Below are 19,994 nucleotides of genomic sequence, written 5' to 3'. Positions count from 1 at the left end.
CTCTGTAAGCTGAGAGTATCACAATTTCAGGGCCAGCCTCAGCAACTTAGGGAGGACCTAAGTAGTTCAGTGGTTGAGCCTCTGTGTTCAGTCTCCAGTAATAAAAGGAAAAAAAAAAAAAGAAGAAGAAGAAGCTTAAATGAAAGCAATTTAAATTATGTCTGTATAACCCGGCTTTATGTGTGTATAGAATTCAGTTATGTTTTATTAAAGAGGAAATTAAAACATGCTACACAAAGGACAAGATCGTAAAATATTTTCCATATTTTTTTATTGGTGCATTATAGTTGTATGTAAAGGTAGGATTTGATATTATGTATGCATGTATGAATATAACAACAATATGATCTGGCCAATATAATTCTCCAGTATTTCCACTTACCCTCAACTTGTCCTGCCTGGTCCCTTTCCTCTATCGATCTCCCTTTGATTTTCACAAGGAACCCACTCCCCTTTTCTTTTTTTTTTTTCCTCTCTAGCTTCTACATGTGAGAGAAACTTCTGATCCTTGACCTTCTGAGTTTGGCTTATTTCACTTGACATGTTCTCAAGTTCCATCCATTTTTCTGAAAATTACATTTTATTTTTTATATAACTTTGTTTACTTTTTATGTGGTGCTGAGGATCAAACCCAGTGCCTCACCCGTGCTAGGCAAGCACTGTACCACTGAGCTACACCTCCAGCGCCTCATTTTTCTTTATGGCTGAATAAAACTCCATTGTGTATATGTACCACATTTTCTTTATTCATCCATCTATTGATCAACACCTAGGTTGGTTCCATAATTTGGCTGTTGTGAATTGTGCTGCTATAAACATGGGTATGCATGTATCACTATAGTATGATGACTTTAATTCTTTAGGATAAATATGGAGGAATGGTATAGCTGGATCATATGGAGGTTTCATACCTAGACTTTTGAGGAACCTTTATACTAATTTCCATAATGGTTGTACTAATTATAGTCCATCCAACAGTATAAGAGTGTTCCCTTTTCAACATATCCTTTATTATTGTTTGTATTCTTTTTAAAATATTTTTTAGTTGTAGATGGACACAATACCTTCATTTTTATTTATTTGTTTTTATGTGGTGCTGAGGATCAAACCCAGTGCCTCACATGTGCTAGGTGAGTGAGTGCCACAGCCACATCCCTTATTGTTTGTATTCTTGAAGACTGTCATTCTGATTGGTCTGAGATAAAATCTCAGTGTAGTTATGTTTTTCATTTCCCTAATTGCTAATGATGTTGAACATTTTTTTTCCATATATTTTTGGCCATTGTAAGAAGTGTCAATTTAGTTCATTTGCCCATTTATTAATTGGGTTAGTTGGTTTTTTTGTTTGTTAAACTTGTTCTTTATGTTTTCTGGATATTAATCCTCAGAAAAATTTCTCCTATTCTGTAGGTTCTCTCTACACATTCTCAAGTGTTTCCTATGCTTGTAGAAGCTTTTTAACTTGATGCCATCTCATTTATTAACTCTTGGAATTATTTTCTGAGCTAGGGGTCCTATTGAGAAAGGGACTGGAAAATATTAAAAGACTGGTTATCTTGAATCAATTTTCAAGATTCTCTGTAATTTGTTAAGTTTCAAGGGATTTTTTTTTTCTAAATGTATAAGATACTTGAAACTTTTGGGAATATCAGTTTAGTCCTGTAACAATTTGTTCTTTAGCTTAAAGTCCAATGTATATTATTCTTACCTTATATGATTAGATCTTCATTTTCTGACTATGTTTTTCTGTAGGTTGCAAATGCTGAAAGCGCAAATGCAATTGGTGTCTTAATATACATGGACCAGGCTACGTTTCCCGTTCTTAAGGCAGACCTTGCAGTCTTTGGACATGTGAGTTCTTATTTCTTAATTCAGTGAGTTTTTGAGTTCTCCTAATTGTTACTGGTTCCACCTACCTTAATAGAATTAAAACTATGCACTGGACATGGTGGAGCATGCCTGTAATACATGTGACTAGGGAGGCTAAGGCAGGAGGATCACAAGTTTAAAGCCAGTCTTTGCAACTTAGAGGTTGGGTATATGGCTCAGTGGTTAGATGCCCTTGGGTTTAATCCCTGGTTCCAAAAAAAAAGAAAAAAAAAATAACTAAATAGAACTATGCCTCCTTTAATACTCCTTTAATAGAATTTTAATAGGAAGTAGGGAGATAAGTACTTTATCAGTAATGTCTTGAGCTGCCAGGGTGGGTGCATGCCTGGGGTTCAAGCAGAGGATGAGGCAGGAGAATTTTAAGTTCAAGGCCAGCCTGGGTAACTTGGTGAGACCTTGCCTCCAAAGGGTGTGTGTGTGTAGAGGGGGGGTGGATCTGGGGCTATAACTCAATGATAGAGTGCCCTGGGTTCAGTTCCAGTACCATAAAGAAAATAAGGTGTATATAGTGCCTTAAATTGAAATTGCTAAAAATATTTATTGCCAAAAATACTTCATTAGTAGTGCTTTGAATTGAGAATTTGGCCTATGCCATCTAAAAATAAGTGTTACATATTATGGAGCCACTTAGACTTTAGGTTGTTGAACTAGCTTGGGCTGTGTAGCCTTATACCAATCTGAATCTTCTAGGTAACTTCTTAAGTGGCAGAGAGAACTAATTAACTCTTTCATTTCTATTTACTAGGCTCATCTGGGAACAGGCGACCCTTATACACCTGGATTCCCATCTTTCAATCATACTCAGTTTCCTCCATCTCAATCATCAGGATTGCCTAATATACCTGTCCAAACAATTTCCAGAGACTGTGCAGAAAAGCTGTTAGCGTAAGTTATTATTTGAAAGCCGTCTTGTAAGATGAGGTTTTATAAGAGAAGACTGACTAATAAGCTTAAATTGATCTAATAAAACCTGAAAATAATTGTGTATAATTTTTCACATTTGGGAATTTGGGGAATACTTATTTAATAACTTGGTATGAATAAAATGAAAAAATTCTCTATAAAATGATATTGATAATAGATATTAGATTTATAAACTCAGGAATTCTTGTTCAATTTGGTCAGTGAATTCATTGTGGTATTCTGGCATAACTTCTGCTTGAGTCCTTTTTATGGTAAAGCATGTTGTTACCTATGGTAACTTATTAAATTATAGGAGAAAATATGTTAGAATTCATGTTGAGCTGCAGTAACACTGTAACATCCACTAGTATTTGGGTGATTTTCTTTGGTAGCCCAGAATTATTCTGGTTTCCTGGTCTATGTTGAATGTCCTCAGTTCTCATAATAGTTTTCAAATGTTTTATGGTCATAATTAATTCTTTTGGATAATCCTCCCTAATACACAAGTACCTCTTAAAAGCAGAGTATAACCAGCTGTGGTAGCACTTGCCTGTAGTCCCAGTACTCAAGAGGCTGAGGCTGAGGCAGGATGTTCGCTTGAGCCCATAGACCAGCCTGGGCAACATAGTGAGACCCCCATCTCAAAACAAGAAATATTCCAGTCTGAAAGTACACATATCATTAATTTTTTTCTGCCTAATATTGTCATACAATAGATATCTAATTTTAGATCTTTATTCAAACTTTGAAAAAATTGAGTTATAGTAAGGGGTAATAATTGTTTTTTTGTGGGGCGGTTACTGGGGATTGAACTTGGGGGACACTCAACACAGAACCACATCCCCAGCCCTTTTTTGTATTTTACAAAACCAAATCTTTACTTATTTCAGAGTGTTTTATTTTTCCTGTGGTGCTGAGGATTGAACCCAGTGACTCACAAGTACAGGCAAGCACTCTACCAAAAAAAGAACCCCAGTCCCCTTTTTTTGTGTTTTATTTAGAGACAGGGTTTCACTAAGTTGCTTAGCACTGCCTCACTGTTGCTGAGGCTGGTTTGAACTCTATCCTGTACCACCCATGGGCGTAATGTTTTGATGCAGGTTTTTTTTTTTTTTTTTTTTAAACGAAACATTAGGGAAAGATAACTAACTCCCAGCAACATAGGAATATTCTTTTGTAATAGATGAGAATATACATTACCTTTGGTGGAGAAAGCTGGGAAATATGAATTATATTAATGGACTTTTATGATCTTCGTTCTGAGTACATCTTGGCATGTATTTCAAATGTAAACTAGCTTTGTCTCAGGCAGATGAGAGTAAGGAGACATTTAAAAATATTGTTAAACTAGGAAATAACTCATGGTTTTCAAATAACTGCCTACGGATTAGAGTAAGAGGAAAATTGTTGACCACTAGGGATTAAATTTTTTATATTCTCTTTATGTGTCCTTTGAACCTAGAACCTGGACAGACTGTAGGACTGATTTTCCAATCCTTACAGAAATAACAATAACCCAGATCTTTGCCTGTTTTCTACTTCTAGAAAAATGGAAAAAGACTGTCCTTCTAGTTGGAGAACAGACTCTTCATGTAAGATGCAATTCCCAGAGAATATGAATGTGAAGCTATCTGTGAACAATGTGCTGAAGGAGATAAAAATTCTTAATATCTTTGGAGTTATTAAAGGCTTTGAAGAACCAGGTAAAGAAAGACCTTTGTTTTGTACTTTTTCCATTGATTTTTTTTTTTTTTTTTTTTTAAATTCTCCCCTTAGGCATGTGGCCAGAGAAGTAGGGAGTGCAGGAAGGCTAGCATGGGTTGGTTTTATGAAGTGCTAAATCTTATCTGTCCTCACCTGGACTGTGGTGTTATCAGCCTTATTGGGAGGTAACAAGACCCTAGTTTAAAACTGACCATCATTACTAGACTAGGGATAAGCACATTTTTAATCTCCGATGTTCTATGTCTATCTGTAGTTAGGCTCTTTTATACTTAATGCATACTCTACACTTTACTGGCATGCTTATTCTAGACTTAATTATTAGAAAACAGTTTTAAAGCTCATCATAGCTGGATGCTGTGGTGCACACCTGTAATCCCATCAGTTGGGATGCTGAGGCAGGAGGATCGCAACTTCAAAGCCAAACCCCAGCAACTTAGCAAGACCCTGTCTCTATAATAAAAAAGGGCTGGATATGTGGTTCAATGATTAAGTGCCCCTAGGTTCAATCCTTGAAACAACAACAACAAAAAAGGTCAGGTGCAGTATTGCTTGCCTGTGATCCCATTTTCTCAGAAGACTTGAGTAAATTCAAGACTAGCCTTACAACTTAGAACAGGGTAGGGTATAAGCACCCCTGAGCACTATTTTTTATAATTTTTTAGTTGTAGATGGACACAACACATTTATTTATTTATTTTTGTAGTGCTGGGGATTGAACCCAGGACCTTATGCATGCAAGGCAAGCTCTCTACCAACTGAGCTGTGCCCAGTATTCAACCCAGTGCCTCACACATGCTAGGCAAGCAAAATGCTCTACCACTGAGCTACAACTCCAGCTCTCTGAGCGATATTTTTTTAAAAAAAGAATAAACTCAATTGTGTAAAAAAGTAATTTATTTTCTTTTTCTCCCTACCCCTCCAAGATCGCTATATTGTAATAGGGGCCCAGAGAGATTCCTGGGGTCCTGGCGCTGCAAAATCCAGTGTAGGAACAGCTCTTCTCTTGGAACTTGCCCGGACATTTTCAGATATGGTTTTAAAAGGTAAAGTACAAAGTTTGAGACCTTTGAACCTTTATGTACTATGTTTAGTTCTAGATATTATTATATGCTTTCTTCACTTTTGCCTATCTTCTTAGGATTCTCTTATGCTAATTTTTAAACATAAGGTAGATTATCTTTTCTTTTAGTTGCTTTTGACTTTGAAATGACTCTAATGAAGGGTCTTATTGAATCATCGGGGTTTTTTTAATATTTATTTTTTAGTTGTAGATGGACACAATACCTTTATTTTTATGTGATGCTAAGGATCGAACCCAGGGTTTCTGATGTGCTAGGCAAGCCCTCTACTCCTGAGCCACAATCCTAGCCCAAATCATCAGGTTTTTTGGATATTGGAAAAGTATTGAGCCTTGTTTTTTTTTTTCCTTCTCCAATTTGACATATCCAGAATGACATGCCAAATTTAATAGTGGCATATATGAAGGTGCTAAAGCCAAACAAAATGATAATAATATTCTGTTTATTTTCAAGCTTTTCTATGGTACTTGCCACTCTTCTAACCCACCTACACACATAATGCAAACCCATATTATGCTTGAACCTTTCAGTTATATAGTAAATTGGTTAACTTTTATACAAAATACATTGATACAGAAAAGTAATTATCTTGCATAATTATTGGGATGGAGAGCAGTGTCATACGTAGTTCCAAAAGGAGCTGCCGTAAATGTGATTTCTCTAGAAACTTCCCATAACTTAAATTTCTGAGTTTTTGTTCTGTTTCATAAGTATTGTTCACATGGGTGTGGTGGTGCATGCCTGTCTTCTCAGCTGCTTGGAAGACTGAGGTGAGAGGATTGCTTGAGCCCACAAGTGTGAAGTCAGCTTGGGCAATGTAGTGAATGAATGAACAAACAAAAACCCTTTAAATGACTTTGCTGCTAAGCAGATTGTTCTCAAAGAAGATAGATATCACAGGGCATGGTGACTCATACCCATAATCCAAACCATTTGGAGACTGGCACCAAAGGGTTGCAAATTCAAAGTTCTTGTTTTGAGGGCTGGGTATGCAGCTCAATAGTAGAGAGTGCCCCTGGATTCAACCCCTAGTACTCCCCACCTACCAAAAAAAATATAGATTATAGAAGATGCACATCACACTTGCACTACGATTTCCAAATATTTTTTGATTCAGGAGTTAAGGTACTCCAAGAGCCAGATCATTGGTGCACCCTTGTAATCTCAGTGATTTGGGAAACTGAGGCAGGAAGAGCTCAAGTTCAAGGCCAGTCTCAGCAATTTAGTGAAGCCCTAAGCAACTCAACAAGATCCTGTCTCAAAATAAAAAGGGTTGGGAGTGTTAGGCTTATGCCTATAATCCCAACAGCTCTGGAGTTTGAGACAGGAGGATTGGGAATTCAAAGCCAGCCTCAGCAATGGTGAGGTGCTAAGCAACCCAGACCCTGTCTCTAAATAAAATACAAAATAGGCCTGGGGATGTGGCTCAGTGGTCAAGTGCCCCTCCTGATAACCACCCCCCCCCCCCCAAGCAACAACAACAAAAAAACAAAGGGACTCAACAAAAGGAGTAACTATTGTGTACTTGAAATCTTACTGGTAGAGATCTCATTCTACCCTTTGTAGATCACTTAAAAATTTTATTCCTATTCCTTTAGCACTCTTTACCTGGGGTCTCAATAGGAAAATCAATATTTTAAAATCTTCTATTTTGAATTAGAAGCTTTATTATGTCAGTTACTTGCCTGTACCCCTTTCCCAACGTTAATCTAATTTTTTTGTTCTCTTTCAGGTGGGTTTAAACCCAGCAGAAGCATCATTTTTGCCAGTTGGAGTGCTGGAGACTTTGGAGCGGTTGGTGCCACTGAATGGCTTGAGGTATTCTTTACATATCATTTGTACTCAGAACAGCCATCTGAACTTGTATTGACTTTTGCTGTCCTGTAGAAATTGCTCTTTTAGGTTTATTTATACCATTTTAGAATCCAGATGTAAAAATGAATCCCTAATAAGAGCTAATGTAATAGATAGATTAATACTTATTAACTCAAATATATATTAATTCATACTCATTAATATTTTCTTTTTTAGGGATACCTTTCTTCTTTGCATTTAAAGGCTTTTACTTATATTAATCTGGATAAAGTTGTTCTTGGTAAGTATCCTTTTCACTAGTAATTGTATGAATTCAGGTAAACTCTGAAACAACATAAGAAAAGTTCATAAAGGATAAAGGAGGGGGCTGGGGATGTGGCTCAGGCGGTAGCACATTCGCCTGGCATGCGTGTGGCCCGGGTTCGATCCTCAGCACCACATACAAACAAAGATGTTGTGTCCCCGAAAACTAGAAAATAAATTTTTTTTTAAAAAAAACCCTCTCTTTAAAAAAAAAAAAAAGGATAAAGGAGGCAGTTGTGATAGATAGATAGATATAGATAGATAGATAAATAAATAAAAAAAATACTGGACATAATCAGCTCTAAATAATCCGTGAGGTTACTGAATGGACACAGATTGACTTGTCTAGAGCAGTGGGTCTCAGTGTGGTCCCCTGATCAATTACATCAGGACTATTAGGAATGCACATTTCAAGGCCCCACCCTAGATCTTTTGAGTCAGAAACTGGAACATAAGTCAAACAAACTGTGTTTTAAGTTTTAGAACCATTAATCTGGACCATATTTTAGACCAGAAGGAACTAACCCATACCATATAGAGCAGAACTTCTAATTCATATCCTGCTGGATTGTGGCAGCACTGATAGAAATACTAGATAATCGAATTCATGAAAGAGTTTGCATGTTACTTAAAGTTTATATGTAGTTAATGAATGGACTAAAAATAGTAAAAAGTCTACTTTGGAAAGAAAAAGAAAGGTGATATAATTAAACTAAAATCTTTCTTATATCACTCATTATTTCTGTGTTTTACTTCTGTAGCAGAATGTATTGAGTATAGTACATTTACTTTAACTAGCAGGTGACTGCCAGGCCTAACTTGGGGGAATCAAAAAGATTTTTTAAAAAAATCAAAATACAGATTATAGGAGAGATTATGTGTGGGATATCTATGGGAAATCATTGTACCTCCTCTTAATTTTGCTATGAACCTGAAATTACTCTTTTAAAAAAAGTCTCAAAATCACAAAGGTATTGTAAAGTCAAGGACTAAGAGCCTGAGTTGAGTCAATTAAGAGTTCTCAGAGAAATGAATGACAGTAGAGGGGGTAGAGAGAGAAGAGGGGAGGGGAGGGGAGGGGGGATAGTAGAGGATAGGAAAGGCAGCAGAATACAACAGACACTAGTATGGCAATATGTAAATCAATGGATGTGTAACTGATGTGATTCTGCAATTTGTATACGGGGTAAAAATGGGAGTTCATAACCCACTTGAATCAAAGTGTGAAATATGATATATCAAGAACTATGTAATGTTTTGAACAACCAACAATAAAAAATTAAAAAAAAAAAAGAGTTCTCAGAGTTGCTAAAGATCTTGGCTCCTCAACTACTTTTTTTTGTATACTTTGTTACTATTTGTTAAGTGCCACAGCTATAGGTAGGTTACTCTCTTCCTGTTCTTATTTTTTTTTAGTTGTAGAAATATCAATGTGAAATGTACTTAATGGAAAAGGGGCAATGTTAAAATAATTTCTTTGCAGGTACCCGCAACTTCAAGGTTTCTGCCAGCCCTCTCTTATACAGGCTTATTGAGAAAACAATGCAAGACGTGAGTGTATAACTAATTACAAAAATGTATAACTTTTTTGTCATGTTTATATAAGATGAAAAATATTTAGGCCATTATCAGTAACCAATGGTAAGAATTTAGCATAAATTTTATAATAGCATTATTTAAGTCATGCTCTTGTTTTGTTAATCCCTAACCTGTTGAACTGCGTGAGGTGAGGAAGGTAACACACACACACACACACACACAGAGCTCCAATCTCAAAGAATACATAATCTTCTTTGGAATATGTAACAAAATGCCAAGAGACCTTGAATTGTATTGTAGATGCCCACAGGACAGTGTGTATAAGTTGGAATGCTAAGGAAGGCTTAAATGGACTTATATAAGTCCAGATGAAATATTCATTGAATAAAGACAAATGACTATAATTTTGAATGAGGGAGGAACACATGTTAAAGAGAATATTTGCTTAATGGATTTAGAGGATATATACTAGAGTTGGGAGAAAACAAAGGTAAGATACTGGATGTTGGCCTTGATCCTGTTGGAATCTAGAAATTACTATAGGGCCTCAAGGCAGTGATGTAGTTGCTGGTTAGATTAGCAGTATAAAAAGTGGTACAAGGAGGGACTCGGGTTGTGGCTCAGAGGTAGAGTGCTCTAGCGACCTGGGTTCTATTCTCAGCAGCACATAAAGCAAAATAAAGACATGGTGTCCACCTATAACTAACAAATACATTAAAAAAAAAAAAAATGGTACAAGGAAGAAACCAGAAACAAGATAGGCATATCCAGAAGGCTAGATAAGAACATTTTAAATTGTGGTCAGGCCACCTGTAAAATGTCAATAAGGAAGACATTTTTTTTTTTCTCATCATAAGTAATGGGATTGACATATAAATCTATAGGGTTAGCTTAAGAAATTTGAGCTGTTTTAACTGCTTTGAAGAAAATTTTTTTCAATGTAAATGTAAATATATAAATTATGAATATAATTTAGTGACTAGCTTGAATAAGTTCAGAAAAGTTAAGTTCTAATGATAATTTCTTATTTTATAGGTGAAACATCCACTTACTGGACTATCTCTGTATCAGGACAGCAATTGGGTTAACAAAGCGTAAGTTGAAAAGTGAATGAACAAGCCAAAAGAAAAGCAGAATCACCCAGTAGCACCTACTGTGTTAGGTAGAACTCCAAACTTCTTAACCTTGCAGCCACCTTAGCTATCCTTAGGAATATTCTATTTAAGAATTTATTTCAAGGCTAGAGGTGTGGCTTGGCAGCAGTCTGTTTTTTTAGGAACCTTTCTAAAGACATGTTCTCTTTTCCTTGGCAGTGAGCAACTTTCCTTTGATAATGCTGCTTTCCCTTTCCTTGCATATTCTGGAATTCCAGCAGTCTCTTTCTGTTTTTGTGAGGTGAGTCTGAAGAGTTCTAAAGCATTATATGTTAGATCTTGCATTAGCTTTGAGACCAACTTTCCTAGAATGCTCAGATTTTTCAGAAGTTGTAATTACTGCACATTCCCTTATTATCAGTTTTAAAATGGACTTGTTGTCTCGGCTTAATGAGCATTTGAGTTTATTACTAAAATTTCTTCAAAGAAGTATGAGTTTTACTAACAAGGCTTAGTTTCTTTAATGATTGAGTAGCCAGGGACTAAATATTGAATAATGCAGTATGGATATTTACATTAAGCAGAAAGTTCTGCCAAACAATACTGATTGATTTTATATATATATATGATTGCACAGATATTGCACAAAGTTCTAGATCTTTGTCTAGCAATGCTCATGTCATAAGCAGGGATTTATGGGTAAAAGCAGAAAATTTAAACAGGTGTAATTGTCATTAGGCAGAACTTTTTTTTTTTTAATTTTAATATTTATTTTTTTAAGTTTTTCGGCAGACACAACATCTTTGTATGTGGTGCTGAGGATCGAACCTGGGCCACACGCATGCCAGGCGAGCACACTACCGCTTGAGCCACATCCCCAGCCCATAGGCAGAACTTTGAACTGAGCATATTGTACAGAAATAAGATTGGCTTGACACAAGAGCCAGTTAGAAGGCACTGAAGGCCAGGCAGAATAAATAGAATGATGGAGTTGTCTGTACTGAAGTAGCTAGAGTAGCATTAGCATTGTGGGGTCAGATGGGAGTTGTTGATTTGTCATCAAATTGTCAATTCAGTAGAAGCCAGGTCCACAATTGAACTTTTTAATCATTGGGTGTTTTAGCTAGGACTAGGAGGGAAGAAAATATAAAGTTAGGGAGTGATAAAAGATGTGAATTTAGAGATATATGGTTGAAATTTTTTTGACCTTTTGCAAGAGCAGCAACATAAATGGATTGAATTAGCTGGTCATAATGTCTACTGGATGTCATGTCTTATGGTTGAAGGACTTTATGATTCCTATTGATCTTAAGAAGATCTTTTAAAACTTCAAATGTAGTTTGAGATGACAAAGCCTAGAAGTTCTGGTTAGGAGGTACAGTCAGAAATGTACAGTCTGAAAGTAATGAATTAAAGTCAAAGGGATTATCGGTAAGAGTTTCACCGAGGACAATAGCAGGGAGTAGAGCGGAGGCATAAGAAATAGTTACTAAAGTTGTATAAGAAGCATCAAACATTTTGTTAGAAAGGTAATATGTATGAATGGACCAAGTGCTGCATGATTAGGAAGAAGGTAAATTTTAATCCAAGAATAACACTTTTTATAGTGCAATTCATGTATGCTTTTTCTCTTTCCCCATCAATATGGGCCAAGCTTCCCAAAGAGAACAAAGTATATAGCTTCAAGGAATTTGGTGTGAAATCTGTTCAGAGAATGTAATATGATAAAACATGAATTCTATAGGACCTGGATGGAAGAAATTAGTCATTATAGGAGAAGGATAGATTCAGAGGAAGTAGCAAGAATGTCATCTTCTTATAGAAGCAGATATGAGATAAAAGTGGGTGGGAATATATTAAAAATGAAGAATTGTGGGCTGGAGTTGTGGTTCAGCGGTAGAATGCTTGCCAGCATCACATAAAAATAAAGGCATTGTGTACAACTAAAAGAAATATTTTTTTAAAAATGAAGAATTGCAGTAACTGTTACCTTGATGGTGGAGCTAGAATGTGAGGCTCCAACTCTTATAACCCCCGTGAGTACAGTAGCCTTCCTTTGTTTTCCAGAATGGGGATTATCCTTATTTGAATACTAATATGGATACCTATGATGTACTGATTAAAGAAGTCCCTCAGTTGGACAAAATGATGCGAACAGCTGCAGAAGTGGCTGGTCAGTTCATGATTAAACTTACCCATGACATTGAGTTGAACCTGGACTATGAGATGTACAACAACAAACTATTTTCATTTGTGAGAGATCTGAACCAGTACCGAGCAGATATAAAGGTAAACACTAATTAAAATTTATTTAAAAATAAATTTTATTAAAATTTAAGTTAATTTTTTAACTGATACCTAAAAGCATAAAATGTGTATTTATGGAGTACCATGTGAAGTTTTGATATACTGTATAATCTTTAAAATCAGGGTAAACATATCTTCTCAAACATTTTTTTCTGTTTAGGGCTGGGGATCTAGCTCAGTTGGTGGAGTGCTTGCCTCGCATGCACAAGGCCATGGGTTCAATCCCTTTTCAGAACTTTATACTTTTAATACCCACTGATGAGCTTTTACCCATCCCTCCCTCATTCCCTTCTCCCCAGACTGTGGTAACCACCATTCTACTCTCAACTTCTGTGAGATCCACTTTTTGATTATCCACATATGAATGAATGAGATCATGTAGTACCTTACCTCTCTGAGTCTAGCTTTTCACTTGACAAAATGATCTGTAGTTCTATCCATGTTGTCATAAACGACGGGATTTCATTCTTTTTTTTTTTTAATGACTGAATGATATTCTATTGTCTATGTGTACCAGCCACATTTTCTTTGTTCATTCATTGGTTGATGGACACTTAGGTTTCCATTCCTTGGCTATTATGAATGTGCTGCAATAAATATGGGAGTACAGGTATCTCTTTGACACCCTGATTTCATATCCTTTAGGACTCAGGATTTATACTCAGGAGTGGATTTGCTGAATCATATGGTAGCTTTAGTTTTAATTTTTTGAGGAACCTCTATTTTCCAATAATGGCTATACTAATTCACATTTCCACGAGACTAGGTTCTTATTGCTAAAGTATCCATCAGTTTGAAGTATGATATTCCTGGGGAGCTATATGATTGGCAACCAGAGAGAGAGAGAGAGAGAGTGTGTGTGTGTGTGTGTGTGTACTGGGAATTGAACTTGAACACGAAGAGTGTTTTAAAGTAAATGGAGGTATAAGTTTGCTTTAGTATTCTACTCATTTGAAAAAGGAGGAAGCTTTGGGATATAAATTTAGGATAGAACACAACACGTACTTCAGAATGTAGAGCTGTGTGGTGTTCTGTTGTGTCTGATCCCAGTCAACCTGTACATAGGTAAAACATGAAGATCTCAGTTGTGAATATAGGTTGTATTCCTTTTGGACAATGCTCAAATGGAAAGAGCATACCAGTAGTTATTAATGTGGTGTCCAACTGGTTTTCTGGTATGAGGACCTGATTTAACAGGTTCTTAATTGAAGTAACTCACTGATAACTGAATTTTAATAATTATGGCTTTCTTGAAACTAATTGTAACTGTTCAGAAAATGGGACTCACCAGATAGAAATAATTAGATGTTGAAGTTCATTGAACCAACTTGTGGTTTTCCCCATAGGGAAATTAACTGGAAACAATGTAATACATAGGATTATAATTTTTCTTTAGTAAATTATGTTGAATTTCTTTTTTTTTTTTTTTTTTTGGCGAGGGTACTGAAAAGGGATTGAACCCAGAGGTGCTTGACCACTGAGCCACATTCCCAGCCCTTTTTTTTTTTTTTTTTTTTTTTTAATTTTAATATTTATTGTTTAGTTCTTGGCAGACACAACATCTTTGTTCGTATGTGGTGCTGAGGATCAAACCTGGGCCGCACGCATGCCAGGCGAGCGCGCTACCGCTTGAACCACATCCCCGGCCCATGTTGAATTTCTTAATGAAGATGGTTTTCTTATGAGATTAAGAATGGATAATTGTACTAGCTGCTGGGTTAAAAAAAATGAATGTATTACTGTGTTCATAGAGCCTCTGGTACAAGATGCTTCTAGTTTTGAGTCCCAAGTTTCCCTGTCAAGTCATTCCTTTTCTCTTCTGCTGGGCATGGTGGCATGCACTTGTAATCTTAGCTCAGCTTGGGAGGCTAAGCAGGAGGATTGCAGGTTCGAAGCCAGCCTTAGTAATTTAGTGAGGCCCTAAGCAACTTTTAACAAAGCCATGTCTCAAAAAAAAATAAATAAATAAAACTACTCCTCAGTTGCCACATCTACATTATTAAAATGATACGTAAAATCATACTGAGGAAACACAACTTCTAATAGTGAATTTAATGTCTTTCCTTGACAGGAGATGGGCCTGAGTCTACAATGGCTGTATTCTGCTCGTGGAGACTATTTCCGTGCTACTTCCAGACTGACAACAGATTTCCATAATGCTGAGAAAACAAACAGATTTGTCATGAGGGAAATCAATGACCGTATCATGAAAGTAAGTAAACTTCTTAGTAATAGTACACTCCTGTAATTCCAGGTACTTACTGGGGAAGCTGAGGATCACAATCCCAAGTTAAAAATGGCTGGGGATATAACTCAGTGGTAGAGCTTACCACTGGGTTAAATCCCTAGTATCAAAACAAAAAAGGAGGAACTAGATGTGTAATTTTTAAATTTTTAATTTATTTTTGGGACTAGTGATCAAATCCAGGGGTGCTCAACCACTGAGCTGCATTCCTAGCCATTTTTATTTTATTTTTTTTTTTAATTGAAAATTGGCTGATGCCTTTTTTAAATTCTTAGCTTTTTATTTTTTATTTTTTAGTTTTTTATGTGTTGCTGAGGATCGAACCCAGGTCCCGCCTGTGCTAGGCGAGCGCTCTACCACTGAGCCACAATCCCAGCACCCCCCCCAGCCATTTTTAAAATTTTTGTTTTGAGACACTCTCACTCAGTTGCTGAGGTTGACCTCAAACTTTTCGATCCTCCTGCCTAGGCTTCCCATGTCACTGGGATTACAGGCATATGCCACGATGACCAATGAAGTGTGTAAAATTTTACTTGTTAAATTTACATTTGTAAAAAGTAGAGTAAATCTGGGAACCTAGAGTCCTTAGCTTATTTAGAATTGAAGGCAGATTTTAACTCTTAGCAAATCTAAAATCAACATATATAACCCAGCAATACAAGAAATATTTGGCTTTGAGGGTTTGTTTTTTTTTTTTTAAGACCTCTTTTTTGAGGGGTCATGGGTACCAGGGATTGAACCCAGAGGCACTCATCACTGACCGTATCCTCAGCCCTTTTTTATATTTTATTAGAGCAACTCCCTGAGTTGCTTAGGCCTCAGCCTCCCCAAGTGGCTGAATCACAGACATCATGTCCCGTCCCCTCTTTTTAGTACTTTATAAACACTTTGGGGGCTGCAGGTTTAGTTCAGTTGTAGAGTTAGAATGCTTAGCATGCACCAGGCTGTGAGTTTATCCCTAGGATCCGAAAAAACAGATCAATTGTTGCCTAAGTCAGACCGTAACTGTTTTATCCTAGTCTGCTTGGAAGGAACAGAGGATATCTGCTTGTACCCCAAAATCTCAATATAGTTAGTTCACTTTAACAGAGGAATGGACAGTTTGCTTCAGAATTTTAACTTTAGAAGGTTAGTGGCTTGGATTTCAAAGTTCTCAAAATCAGGACAGTCTAACATTTGAAGTGGGAGAACAATAGTTCTCAACAATAGTGTTCTCTCTCTGCAGTCATAGCACTGTATAAGTTGCCCTGTTTTATTTTCATAGGTGGAGTATCACTTTCTTTCACCCTATGTATCTCCAAGAGATTCTCCTTTCCGGCACATCTTCTGGGGCTCTGGCTCTCATACGGTATCAGCTTTACTAGAGAACTTGAAATTACGTCAGAAAAATAATGGTGCTTTTAATGAAACTCTGTTTAGAAACCAGTTGGCTCTGACTACTTGGACTATTCAAGGAGTAGCAAATGCTCTATCTGGTGATGTTTGGAATATTGACAATGAGTTTTAAACATGATACCCTTAACTTACGTAAGAACATCAGGGTAGTTTGGTTTCTAGACTTGTGCTGGTTATGCTAAATTTTCAAGTAAGACTACAAAACCTAATGTTAAAATTCTACCCAGTCATCTCGATGCTACTAGATGTCTTTAGGTGGCAGCTTTTAATACAGGGTAGGAACCTGCATTTCAAGTTAAAGTGAGTAACCACCAAAAAAGTTCATGACAGAGTATTTTCTCTGATTATCTTTAGAATGTTAAGTGCTTTGTAAAGATAACTGCCTCTTTGCATTCTAATTAGGAAAATGTCAGAACCAGTTACATGAACTGTTGTTCTAAATCCCAAGGACAGGAGCTGACCTGAGCTGGTGTCTTTTCTTTATTCCCCCCCACCACCCCACCCCTCTGTACTGGGGGTTGAACCCAGCTGTGGTCCACTGAGGAACCTTTTTTTATTTTGCAACAGGATCTCAAAGTTGCCATGGCTGGCCTCAAATTTGCCATCCTCCTGCCTCAGCTTCCCAAGTTGCTGGGAGTATAGGCATGCACCACTGTACCCAGCTGAGCTGGTATCTTTTGAAGTGGAAGAAAGAAGGTAATTTCTAGTGAAGGCTGGAAATGGTATCTTGGTGTGATCCTTCACTTTCATTTGATGCTAAGAGATACCAGATTATAGGATCATATTCTCCAAATGAGATATGCCCTTCCATAAGGATTTAGTTGGTTTCTGCATCCCTGAACAAAACAGTTGACTTTCAGAAGACTTGTTTTCCCACTAATGAAATCTGAAATAGGGATCCTTTAGTTGGATAGAATGAGGTTCAACTGTTTATTTCAGGAGTAAGGCCTTAATGTGTTAATATTGTTTAAGAAAAGAGAAGACCAGAAGCCAAAGACTTATAGTACATTTTCTTTTCATCTGACGTCTGCCCCCTGCCCCATAGCCTTTGTTTCCTTCTTTGTTATTTTTGTTTCTTCCAAAGTATTCTGAAAGAGAATCAGTTTTAGGCGTTTAATTTCAGACTCAGTTTGTCAGACTTTTAAAAGAACACACCGCCAATTTTTTGGTCAAAGTGTTAATCTTTTGGGAAAGCTTTCTATCGTTTTGGCACTGAGATATTTATTGTTTATTTATCAGTGACAGAGTTCACTATAAATGGTGTTTTTTTTTTTATAGAAGATAATTATCGGAAGCAGTGCCTTCCATAATTATGACAGTTATACTGTCGTTTTTTTTTAATAAAAGCAGCATCTGCTAATAAAACCCAACAGATACTGGAAGTTTTGCACTCATGGTCAATACTTGAGGGTGTTAGAAAATAGCAGCAAGCCAAATAAAATTATGATGCTAAGTATTGGAAAACGATTAAATTTAATTAGGGGTTGCTAATCAAGACTTTTATTTAGCTTACCAGATAAAAATGATATTTCTGCTAAATGCAGTGAATTGTGACCAATTTATAAATAAATGTTATTTAAAGGCTGTGGTAGTATTCTTAGATACAAAATTTTACAGCTCAATTTATGCAGGGTGTAATTTAAATTCCAATTTTGCAAAATTTCCAGTACCTTTATCACAAACCTAACTCACATTATCGGGAGCAGTGTCTTCCATAATGTATAAAGAACAAGGTAGTTTTTGCCTACCACAGTGTCTATATCGGAGACAGTGATCTCCATATGTTACACTAAGGGTGTACATAATTATCGGGAACAGTGTTTCCCATAATTTTCTTCATGCAATGACATCTTCAAAGCTTGAAGATAGTTAGTATCTAACATATATTCCCAATTCCCTATAACTCTTAGTTTAGTTGCAGAAACATTTTGTGGTCATTAAGCATTTGGTGGTAAATTGAACTGCTGTGAAATAAAATTATTACTTCAAGAACATTTTTTAATTTAATATGGGTGTTTTTTTAATCTTTGTGGTTTCTCCAGGTCTTCTGTTTAGTGGGGTAGTAGCATACATTTATAATGTTTGCTGTTGACAAATGAATATAACTTTAGCCCCTGATTTGCATGTTATATCCTATAAACTTAATTCAAGCAAGTTTGAGTTCAGAATTGATCTTATGGCTTAAAGCTAGGGGATCATAGGTTTGGGGTTGGGAGGAGTCAAGGGTGTGGTGAGGCAAAGCTTGCAAAAAGAATCTTTTTGATCATGTCTACATACCCATTAGTATGGTGGGTTATAAATTATCTAGATATGAACAAGTAAGTTTGAGATTGCATGAGTAAAAAGTCTATTTTCTAGTTAGCCATCATTATAAACCTGAAAATCAAATGTGTCATAAGATAGTTCAAAACTGTCACCTGAGAAAAAGTCCATAGGGTCTTTTAAGGTTCTTAAACTTAGTGTCACTTACCAAATTATGGTAGACCTAGATTATTTTACAGTTGAACTGTTTCGCTACTCACGGTATCTTTAATCTTCACAGTGTTTTATCTGGGACATTTAGTGTAGCTAAATGAAAGGTCATAGCTGGGATGCCTAGTTTGGGTATTGTGCATTAATACTTTAATGAAAGCTCAGTGACTTCAAGGCATAATATGGATAAAGGGCATACATTTTACCACAGTAAGTCTCTTCAAATAAACTAACCCTTTTCTATGATTAGGGTTAAGTTCTTTCTAAACAGGCCAGCAAATGGTAAGAGGTTCAACATCCCTGATTGAAATGTGTGTCTGACTAGTGACAATAGCAGCCTGATGGTCTTAGGGTTTTTTTTTTGTTTTTTTTTCCTGCTTAAATATATGTGCATTAGAAAGGTAAAGGGTAAATTGAGTGAGCTCTGTCATGATCCACTCACTATTCTAGAACTTGCATGACCTTTTCTGTGTTTGCTCTTTGAATGTTCTTGAAATTTTAGACGTGTCAGCCTACTGCTCAGCTTTGTAAACAAATGACATGCCCTTATATTATATACAAGTTGGTATGTGCAACAATGTGGAGATTTATCTGATTTAATAAAATGCTTGAACACTGAACTGTCACTTTTTTTGTAAATATTTTTTTAGTTGTAAATGTTGTTTTTATGTGGTGCTGAGGATCGAACCCAGTTTCTCATGAATGAGAGGTAAGTGCTCTACCACTTAGCTACAACATTTTTAAAAGTTTATTTACTTTTAAAGAACACTTTGTTTTGCAATAATATTGAGCAGGAAGTACAGAGTTTGCATATACCCCCTAGTCTTGGCCACTGGCACATCCTTCCCCACTAACATCTCACACTGGAGTGGTACATTTCTTAGAATTGATGAATCTACATAGACACATCATTATCACCCCAAGTCCACAATTTATATCAGGTTCTATCTCAGTGTTGGACATTCTGTAATTGCCTTCCTTGCCCTTAGAGTATCTTAAATCCCACAGCTTTTCTAGGCATCCAGTTACAAAAATCTAACCCAGGACCTTAGGAATGCTAGGCAATTGCTCTTCTATTTAAGTCCCCAGTTCTTTATTTCCTAGGCTGGCCTTTAACTTGAGATCCTTGTGCCTCAGCCTTCTGAGTACCTGGAATTAATAGGTGTGTGCCCCCAAGCCCAGCTTATTTTATAGGTTTTCTTTCCTTTTTTTTTTTTTTTTTTTTTT

The 19,994-nt window shown here is 36.4% G+C and overlaps 1 protein-coding gene across 3 annotated transcripts in view; it reads left to right on the top strand.

The window, feature by feature from the left end:
* Tfrc (transferrin receptor) overlaps positions 1–19,387 on the top strand; it is a 32,610-nt gene extending 13,223 nt beyond the window's left edge. For all 3 annotated transcript variants that reach the window (XM_015486811.2, XM_048794472.1, XM_048794471.1), the window contains exons 8-19: positions 1,753–1,851; positions 2,636–2,775; positions 4,339–4,496; positions 5,442–5,561; positions 7,330–7,415; positions 7,629–7,692; positions 9,199–9,266; positions 10,290–10,348; positions 10,568–10,649; positions 12,416–12,637; positions 14,727–14,867; positions 16,165–19,387. In XM_015486811.2, the coding sequence (XP_015342297.1) occupies positions 1,753–1,851; positions 2,636–2,775; positions 4,339–4,496; positions 5,442–5,561; positions 7,330–7,415; positions 7,629–7,692; positions 9,199–9,266; positions 10,290–10,348; positions 10,568–10,649; positions 12,416–12,637; positions 14,727–14,867; positions 16,165–16,407 (1,482 nt within the window). In that variant the 3' untranslated portion in view covers positions 16,408–19,387. The remainder of the gene's footprint in view (positions 1–1,752; positions 1,852–2,635; positions 2,776–4,338; positions 4,497–5,441; positions 5,562–7,329; positions 7,416–7,628; positions 7,693–9,198; positions 9,267–10,289; positions 10,349–10,567; positions 10,650–12,415; positions 12,638–14,726; positions 14,868–16,164) is intronic.
* The last annotated feature ends 607 nt before the right edge of the window (positions 19,388–19,994 follow it).

This window comes from Marmota marmota, unplaced genomic scaffold (genome assembly GCF_001458135.2).
Source record: "Marmota marmota marmota unplaced genomic scaffold, marMar, whole genome shotgun sequence".
Lineage (NCBI taxonomy): Eukaryota > Metazoa > Chordata > Mammalia > Rodentia > Sciuridae > Marmota > Marmota marmota.
The sequence above is the reverse complement of the archived record's forward strand: the minus strand, read 5'-3'. Positions and strand labels throughout refer to the sequence as shown.